The sequence below is a fragment of the Alosa alosa genome, chromosome 11 (assembly GCF_017589495.1).
Source record: "Alosa alosa isolate M-15738 ecotype Scorff River chromosome 11, AALO_Geno_1.1, whole genome shotgun sequence".
Lineage (NCBI taxonomy): Eukaryota > Metazoa > Chordata > Actinopteri > Clupeiformes > Clupeidae > Alosa > Alosa alosa.
In genome coordinates this window covers 29,836,070-29,846,069 of record NC_063199.1, presented here as the reverse complement: position 1 = coordinate 29,846,069, position 10,000 = coordinate 29,836,070, and the positions used below count along the sequence as shown (strand labels likewise).

At 45.3% G+C, this 10,000-nt stretch overlaps 1 protein-coding gene across 4 annotated transcripts in view; it reads right to left on the bottom strand.

The window, feature by feature from the left end:
• The window catches only part of furinb (furin (paired basic amino acid cleaving enzyme) b), an 87,143-nt gene that overhangs the window by 7,342 nt on the left and 69,801 nt on the right, over nucleotides 1-10,000 (bottom strand). For all 4 annotated transcript variants that reach the window (XM_048256480.1, XM_048256483.1, XM_048256481.1 and 1 more), the window contains exons 10-11: nucleotides 9,315-9,415; nucleotides 1,829-1,932 (exon numbers count right to left, since the gene is read on the bottom strand). In XM_048256480.1, coding sequence (XP_048112437.1) covers nucleotides 1,829-1,932; nucleotides 9,315-9,415 — 205 coding nt within the window. The remainder of the gene's footprint in view (nucleotides 1-1,828; nucleotides 1,933-9,314; nucleotides 9,416-10,000) is intronic.

The following is a 10,000-nucleotide window of genomic DNA, read 5'->3' as shown; positions in this document are numbered from 1 at the left end:
ACACACACACACACACACACAGAGAGCGAGAAGAACACTCAAGATATGACTCAAACGCAGGGGGTCAAGAGCGTGCAGATTAGCTTCGGCATGTTAGCATACGCCATTTTCAAATATGGCGCCGCATGGAGCATTTGGAACCAGCTCCATGCACAAAAATCCGTGTTGGGCACGAGCTCATGCGCCGTACATGTTGGTGGGCGGGTACCTATCCGGGCGGCTACAGCCAAACATTATTCAGTCGCGATTTTTGAGGAGCCTATGAGAAGACGTGTATATTACGGTTATTTATGCATCATATGACAAATAAAGAAATTGTATTGATCTTGTTTCGTTGGTGTTTGTCCCAACAAAAATAGCCTAAACATGATTAAATACAATAAATTACACAACAGCGCATAAAGCCCTTGTCTCGTTACACCATGGTCACACGCTGTTTCAACCCAACCCATAGCCTTTGAGCTTTCCAGAGGCTGAATCAGTAGGCTACTACATTGAAACACAATTATTGCCGCAGGCATTCCAGCCTACAAATTTAATAAAAAGTAAACCATGCATAATTAAAAAAAATAACTCAATTTAGGCTACTTCTGCTACGCAATAAGGTTTCCATTAGAGCACAGCGACGCGTTCAATGAATGAGTGAAAGGGACTGCCTTGTCTCACAATAAACAGCTGGAAATTCCAACACTTTTAACTACATGAAACTTTACAGTGATCATCAAATACCCTGTAGATTTAAGTGCCCATCAGTCTCAACATTTAACTATATAATAAAAGTCCAAAAGTAAATTAAATCCCATACCAAAACCGAAAATTGTCTGCTTTTGATAGCCTAGTATGCCGCTCCAAACAAAACGCATGTCTCACAATAAAACGCACAATGTAAGAAATAAAGTTCTGCCTCGAATAAGCCTACCCCAAATAAATACCTGTGCTTTATGGCCGGGTAAATAGCAGACCCCGGACATAATGTAGGATTTACGGAAAGTATGCAATCATACGATGTTGGACGCCTGGCGATGCTCTGGCCGTCCACTGTTCCTCTGACTCCGCTGCCTCATTTGGATGGTAGCCTAACTCGACAGGTGAGCGCGAAGATTGGATATCGTGTATGCAGACTATATTCTCTTTAACGGTTACTTTACCATCTGCGGTGTACAACCCAAAGTATTTCCAGACACCACATTTTAGATGAGTTGGGGACGTAATTGTCCCCTCATCCTGGCAAACAATAAACAATAATAAACAACAAACTAATCATAGACTGTAAAATGGAATCGTTTATTTATAGTTCGACAAACGGATATTTCACGCCATGTTCGAATGCATATTTGCAGCAGCAGGATCGCCAGGCAGACCGCTCTTAGTTAGAGCCGCTGTTATCCAATGAAATTAAGTTGCGCTTCAGGGCGACTCCACTGGACTCCACATGCGTTCCCGAGCAACTTTTTCTTCTTCTTGTTACGTGGCAAGCAAAGTATGTGCATTATCGCCACCCTCTTTACTGGAGGATCTCTCTTTTTTACAGAATATCCAATAAAAATCGACGTTGGTCCATGCGTCATTTCCAGCTTTAGAACTTGGCGCATGGTCAGAGTTGACTGGCGCTGGATCCGAGCCCCAGTGTTCGATATGGCGTTGACTATGAATTGGCCGGATTTACTAGCCTAGCCTCTGCCATTCATTTGTATGGAGGGCGGGACTTAGTCACTTTCTCCAGTTATATATAATACCTCCATGCTCAAACGTAAATAGCAGATGAACAAATAACCTTAATCTCTCCACATACAGAGAGCCACTCAGCCAATCAGGCTGCTTCTCCTACCTCTCCGGCCGACCCCATTGGTCTTCCAGTCGCTGGCGATGAGGTGGGCGGGGCGTGAGGTGTGCACCACCAGGTGCTGCATGTCCCTCCACGTCAGGTTCATACTGCAGACAGAACACACACACACACACACACACACACACACACACACATTGTGAGTGCCAACAAACAAGTTACTGCAGCACTGTTAGCTTGTCAGGGGGACAAAGCCTGCTGTTGTTAATTCTGCTTTGTATTTTTTGGAGCGCTACTCTTATTTTAATGAGGACTTTCAGCCAAAACAGATTCCTCTTTCAAGTTCCACGTCTGATGTCTTTAAAAGGTGCACTCTGCCTCAGACAGACCACAGTAAGCCATCTCCCACAGCTAAAAACTAATTGGACCAAGCTCATGCAGAACCACAAGCACATCATTAACACAAGAGGAAATGCGAGAGGAAAACAGTCCTTGGACAGCACCACTCAGACAATATGACTAAATAAACCGTCAAACAACTAATAAGACTAATACGTCCAAAATAAAACTGGAAGACAGAAGAACATTATTTTGTGTGTGTGTGTGTGTGTGTGTGTGTGTGTGTGTGTGTGAGTGAGTGTGTGTGTTAGGGCTGGGCGATATGGACCAAAACTGATATCCCGATATTTTGGGGCTGATTGGCGATATACGATATCGATACGATATTGATATTTCAAACAGAAAGAGCGAAGTGCTTGGTATATTCACTCAACACAACAATTATGACAACACAGCCAGTTTTAATTATATTCATTTCAGACTGCTCTAACAGAGCTGTGCAAAAAGTGTAAACAATAACATAGGCCTACAATAGGCATAGGCTACAGTTGCTCTGATAAAGCTGTGCAAATAACAAAAGACCAAAAGTTGACCCTGACTGACAACGCAGGCCTACATTGTACTGCACAATGCAATAGGCTATTTTGGGCACAACAATATTGAAAAAACCTGCAGTTTTGTCACACAATGCAGTTTTTTTACCTGTAAGGGTTTGATAGGGCCTAGATGACAAGCAAATGTAGACTATGATGGCCTAGACATGTTGCTATCAACAACAAAAATAGTTTTAAACAATTAGGCTACTTAAACAACGTAACTGAGTCACTCATCAAGAGTGTGATAGACGCTACCGTCGTTTTGTATGCTTCATTTTGCATGTTTCTGTTCGTAAGAAAATCCCTATGCACGATTGAATGGGGTTTCAGGAATCATAAAAATGATGCCCTAACTGCTCGCGAAGTCGCTGCATATCCTCTTAATAAAATCAGCGTGTAGGTTGTCTCCTGAGGACTAGATCTGCTACTGTATATCGCTAAACGCAAGCATTCATCGGTGTATTTAAATTAGCTAGGCCGTGTACCAAAAATGACATTTTACCGTGAGTCGAAGAGCTGTAAACAGTGTTGTAACTTAAATCTGCGTGTACAAAACCGCTTGGAGATCCAGTGGAATTTTGATTTCACAACGAGAATTCTCAGTCTAGCCGTTGATGTGCCCGTGGAATAGGCATCAGCACCAACCTCTGATCAAGGTAAACAAAATCTGACTCAGTGTCCGTCATGTTTGAAAGTTTGTAGTGCTGCGAGGGAGAACGTGCGCACGCAAGGGGCGCAGTTGAGCAGAGCTGCGGCTATCTGAATGGTCTGAACACAGAAGAGCAAGTGGCTTTGATAAAATGGCCCATTATTTGACATATTACCGGTATTACGATATTGTCTCAACTACATATCGTTTTCAAAAATATATCGGTCGTAGTCGTAATACCGATATATCGCCCAGCCCTAGTGTGTGTGTGTGTTTGTGAGTGAGTGAGAGAGAATGTGTGTGTGTGCATATACGCCGTATAAGAAAGCAGGCAGGGGTACGGAGATAGAAGGAGACACAAAGAACATTATTAACTGAGTAGCCACAAACGCCTTTTGCTACAACAACACAAGATCAAGCTAAGCTCTGCTCACAACTAGTGCAGTCTGGCTGACAGTATGAGGTTAACAATAAAGATACACAAGCTAGCACTGTGAGCGACTTTTTCTCTCTTGGCTCTCCTGGTGTCTGAGCAACAGGAGCTTTCAGTGCTGTGCGATAATGGTCTGATTACTATCTGATAATGGACTCCCTCACACTAACACTGCCACTCCTCCTCCATAAACCTCCGCAGATGAGCTGATAGAAACTTATGACAGAGAGAGAGAAAGAGAGAGAGAGAGGAGGGAGGGAGAGATAGGATGGAAGAACGAGAGGGAGAGAGAAGGAAAGAAGGAGAGAGGAGTGTGTGTGTGTGAGAGCAAGAAAGAATGTATGTGTGTGTGTGTGTCTAAGCAAGCAGGCAGGGGTACGGAGATAGAAGGAGACACAGAGAAGAACATTATTAACTGAGTAGCCACAAATGCCTTTGTGGTGTGGTGTGTTGCTACAACAACACAAGATCAAGCACAGCTCTGCTCGCAACTTCTGCAGTCTGGCTGACAGCATGAGGCTAACAATAAAGATACACAAGCTAGCACTGTGAGCGACTTTTTCTCTCTTGGCTCTCCTGGTGTCTGAGCAACAGGAGCTTTCAGTGCTGTGCGAGGTCTGATTAATATCTGATAATGGACTTTCACACTAACACTGCCAATCCTCCTCCATAAACCTCCGCAGATAGCCGACAGAAACTCATGACAGAGAGAGAGAAAGAGAGAGAGAGAGGAGGGAGGGTAGATGGAAGAACGAGAGGGAGAGAGAAGGAAAGAAGGAGAGAGGAGTGTGTGTGTGTGAGAGCAAGAAAGAATGTATGTGTGTGTGTGTGTCTAAGCAAGCAGGCAGGGTACACCTTGGAGATAGAAGGAGACACAGAGAGAAGAGAACATTATTAACTGAGTAGCCACAAATGCCTTTGTGGTTGTGGTGTGTTGCTACAACAACACAAGATCAAGCCACAACTCTGCTTTCGCCTTCTGCAGTCTGGCTGACAACATGGGGAGCTAACAATAAAGATACAAGCTAGCACTGTGGCTGACTTTTTCTCTTGGCTCTCCTGGTGTCTGAGCAACAGGAGCTTTCAGTGCTGTGCGATAATGGTCTGATTACTATCTGATAATGGACTTCCTCACACTAACACTGCCACTCCTCCATGAACCTCCGCAGATGAGCTGACAGAAACTCATGACAGAGAGAGAGAGAAAGAGAGAGAGAGAGGAGGGAGGGAGAGATGGGAGGGAATAGATCAGGGGTGGGCAAACTTTTGGCTCAAGGGCCACATTTTGGTTTGCCTCATTGCCACACAACCCCTAACACCTCACACACGCATAAAAAATACATTTTTTTATAGCCTATAATTTAGTATGAAAGGTATTTGTTTTAAAATACTGCTAATTTGTTTTAAAAATACTGCTAATTTTATGCTGTTTAACAAATGTATAAATTGTGCACTGTCGCTTTAAGACAGTCGCTTTAATTCACGTTTATTTTTCAATGATCTTCTGCCTGCTCCGCTATGGCTAGTGCTGTACCCTCTCACAGTTTTTAAATGGTCAGTAGTGGGAACTACTGTTGCCTTCATGATTTCCTTTTAAAACTTTCTTATAAGAAGGAGATATCAATTTTCAACAATCACAAGCCAGCTGGAACCTGCGGCTCTCTCCCTCTCGTGAGTGCAGACGCGTTCCCAATTAAATGGATTGCATAATGTTCACGTTAGATCTGCTGCAAAGGAGATAACTAAGAGTTAACTTAGTGCTGTTATCTCTATTTAACATGATGTTTTGACATTGACATTGTAAACGTTATCTAAGGAGACTGAAAAGCAGTTTGCAGTAAAGCTAACCAACGTCGTCTCTATCGCAGGAAAAAAATGCGAGCAGCCTGATAACTAAATGAAATGCTCGGCGGGCCGGATGAAAGTGCTTTCGGCCCGCAGTTTGCCCACCCCTGGAATAGATAGATAGATAAATATCAGGTCACCCCCCTGTCATCATGGTATCAAATACAGGGTGTGTAACTTCTCCTGGGAGTTCGAATTTAGAACTAAGGCAATTTCCAGGGCAATTCTATTTTTCTCTACAGAATGTCACTCAAAGCTTGTATGTATGGGTGTTAAATGTTATTGTTTTGCAGGCTATTTCAGGAAAAAACTCATCTGCAGTTCTTGGATGGAGCGTCCTGAGATGGAATAATATATTAGGATTCATTCTCAGTCCCTAGACGCTATGCATATGCTTGTCTTGAGATGCACAGCAAACACGTTTACGCTTCGCTAATCCGTCTGCATTCATGACTAATTAATCATTTGTTTCCCCGGCCCCTGGTTAAATATTCATCAAAAACGACAGAAAGAGAACAAGCCTATGCAATACCTGGCTAAAAATGCCATCTCTCATTTTCATACATATGACACACACACACACACACACACACACAAAATGGTGGGCAAAATCCCATAACCCTTTGGATAAACATCACTTAAAATTCTCAAACACAAACATGGCATATAACCTACCTAACCCCCCCCACACACACACACACACACATACACTCACACACAGTCAGCCTAGTGAAAAGCAGTGTTGTGCACAGGGCATGTGGAGGTGGAGGTGTGTGAATGTGTGACTCCAGCCCAGTGCTGCGGTGCGGTGCGGTAGGTAAGTCACCTTCAGTGAGTACAGCTCCTTCATAAAGACCTGCGTCTGATTTACTGGCCAACAACACACAGGGGACATCTGTGTACCAAACTACTCACAGCACAGCGTGTGTGTGTGTTGTGTGTGTGTGTGTGTGTGTGTGTGTCTAAGAAAGCAGGCAGGAGTATAAGGATGAAAGGAGATACAGCGATCGTAAAAGAGAAGGCAAGACAGTAAGAAAGATATGAGAGACAGACAGAGAGAGAGAGAGAGAGGAGAGAGAGAGAGAGAAAGGGGGAGACCCAAAGAGAGAAAGAAGATGTGGAAGGGTTACAGAGATGGAAAGAGATATAGAAAGCAAGCAATCAAACTATTAAGAAATGGAACAAGGCAGTGAGACAAGGGAATGACAGAGAGAAGAGAAGGAGAGAGAGAGAGGGAAGGAAGAGAGTGATGGGAGGAAAGTGTGAGAGAGGAAGGGGGGGTTTTTCGTTCTGCTCATCTGAGCAGAGCTCCGCTGGCAAGGATAATCAAACCATGAATCACTGGAGCTTACTGCTCCGCAAAACTCTGGACAGAAATAGAAACGCCACATTCAACCCCCCCCCCTCTACTTCTCCCAGAAGACACGCACACTCACACACAGACCGATAGACAGACACACACAGTCCCACACCCATAAGCACACACACTCAGAGTCGCCGACAGACAGACCAAAATACGCCTACGCATACTACCACAACTACGCACGTCAACAGGCACACACACATACCCACACACACCTACAGGTACGCGCATGCAAACGACACTCTTTCCTTCACTCTGCCTTGCTGCCTGTTTGCTCGTTAACTTATGGAACATTTTTTCTTTACTGGCATTGTTTTTTTTTTTTTTTTTATTTTGTACAAAATTGTTCATCCCGTCAAAAACAAAAACACATCTCTCTCGGTCCCCATCTAGAAAAGGCTCCTTTGAAGTCGCACCCTGACGAGGCTGTCACCCTGCCTCCTCGTGAATTCTCTCCAAGACAGCCCTGTGCTCAGTGCGCTTCTGAGGGCTGAGCTACACCAGGCGCGTGCGTAACTGAAGCGTTCCGTTCGCGTTGCGTCTGCTGCAACAATTAGCTTCCATTGTAATCAATGGAAGTAGCCGCACCAGACGTGTCAGTGGTGTGTAATGCTTGAAAAAAATGACCATTCATCTAAAAATGGATTTTACGCTGGCCGTCGTACGGAACGCTTTTAGTTCACGCCTGGTGTAGCTCATAGCTAAGGTTCTAAGGTAGTCTGTAATCCACACATTCCTGCACCTAAACCCATACATTTATCCCCGGCTAACGGACAGAGGGGGATCTCTGCACACCAAAGCACAGACTCGTTACACGCCCCCCTCTCCCCCTTTCTTCTTTCACATATCATCTCTCTTTCTCTCTCTCTCTCTCATGTCATTTCCCCTCTCTTTCTCATTTCCTCTCATATTCTCTCTCCTCCCTCCCTCTCTTTATCTCTCTCATGTCCCCCTCCTCCCCTCCCTCTCTCTCATATCCCCCCCCTCTCTCTCTCCCTCTCCCTATCTATCATATCCTCTTCTCTCCCTCCCTCTCTCTCTCTCTCTCTCTCTCTCTCTCCCCTCCCTCTCCCTATCTATCATATCCTCTTCTCTCTCCCTCCCTCTCTCTCTCTCTCTCTCTCCCTCTCCCTATCTATCATATCCTCTTCTCTCTCCCTCCTCTCTCTCTCTCTCTCTCTCTCTCTCTATCATATCCTCTTCTCTCTCTCTCTCTCTCTCTCTCTGTCGGGTAGTGTGGTACAGGGGGCAGGGCTAATGAGTAGTGGTGGGGTGGCCGTCTCAGGGTGATCTCCGTGTCTACCTCCCATCACAGCCTCATTAGGGGAGCGCGGCACACAGCGAAGAGCAGCCACGCGCTCCGCACGACTCGCCAGAGATGTGCCGCTCCGCACCGCACCGCACCGTCACACAGTCTCCTCACACACACACACCGCACCACACTACACACTCACACACTCTCTCTCATGCACACTTTCTCTCTCTCAAATGGCCTTCGACGCTCTACCTCTCCCACACTCTTATCCGTCTTTCCTCTCTCTCTCTCTCTCTCTCTCTTTTACAGGGCCTTTATCTCTCTACCACACTCAGCTGTTCTGCATCTCTTCATCATAGTCTCTCTCTCTCTCTCTCCTATGCCCTTCATCCATCTCTCTCTTCCTCTTCTCATTCTCTCTCTCTCTCTCTCTCATCTAGTCTGTGCTCCTCTGCCTATAGTCTATTTCTCCCTCCACTCTCTCTGTCTCCTCTGTTTTTGGTCTTTCTCTCCCTCTACTCTGATCTCTATCTTCCTTTCTCTCTCTCTTGCACTCACACTCTCTCTCTGTCCACCACTGAGGGAGAAGGACAGGACCATGCTGAGCACCAGGAGCCGTTCCACTCACTAATGACTAGTAACCATGCTGGAGAGGGATGGTGTGTGTGTGTGTGTGTGTGTGTGTGTGTGTGTGTGTGTGTGTGTGTGTGTGTTTGTGTCTGTGTGTGGGTTTCTGAGTGGACATGTTTGTGTCACTGTGCATTATGCAAATTACACTTGCTGCGTGCAAGCGTACGTCTACAAATGTACTGCATTTTGGGTGTATGTGTAGTGTGTGTAAATGGGTGTACGTGTAGTGTGTGTAAATGTGTGTGTGTGTGTGTGTGTGTGTGTGTGTGTGTGTGTGTGTGTGTGTGTGTGTGTGTGCGCAAGAGCTAATATGTGTCTGACAGTGTGTGTAGTCTTCATACATTTATTCATGTGTATGAGTGTTTTTGTACAGGGAGCAATTGTGTTTGTGTGTGTGTGTGTGTGTGTGTGTGTGACTCACTTGGCTTCCAGAGCGAGTGCGATGACTCCAGCGGCCAGCGGAGCAGAGGCAGAGGTGCCTGTGTGGGAGTCGGTGCACTTCTGATGCAGATCTGTTGTCACCTGCAACACACACACACACACACAGTTAGAACACATTAACGCACACACACACACATGCACAAATACACATACATGTGCATGGACCCAAGCAAGTAGACACAGACACACACACGGTGTGTGCACAGGTGGAGGGATCAGATGAGGGAGAGGAGAGTTTGAGCAGTGCTTCGTGTGTGTGTGGGTGGCTGAGCAGAGGAGATTGTTGAGGAAGGTGCGGATGGTGACTGTCAATTTCAGTGTGTGTGTGTATGTGTGTGTGTGTGTCTCTGTGGGTGTGTGTGTGTGTGTGTCTGTGGGTGGGTGTGTGTGTGTGTGTGTGTGTGTGTGTATGTCTGAATGTGTGTGTAAGCGGGATATATACCTATTTATATCTATATCCAGACTTTACTTCTGTACAAGAGCATACAGCATATTATGTATAGAATTAAACATCTGGGAGGAATTAATGTCACTGATGATTTTTGTGTGATATGTGTATTGTGTGTGTATGTGTATGTCTGTATGTATCAGTGTGTGTGTGTGTGTGTGTGTTTTGTGTTCATCATGAAGCTTGAGGAAGGAAGGTGGAGAAGTGGAGGTGCGGAT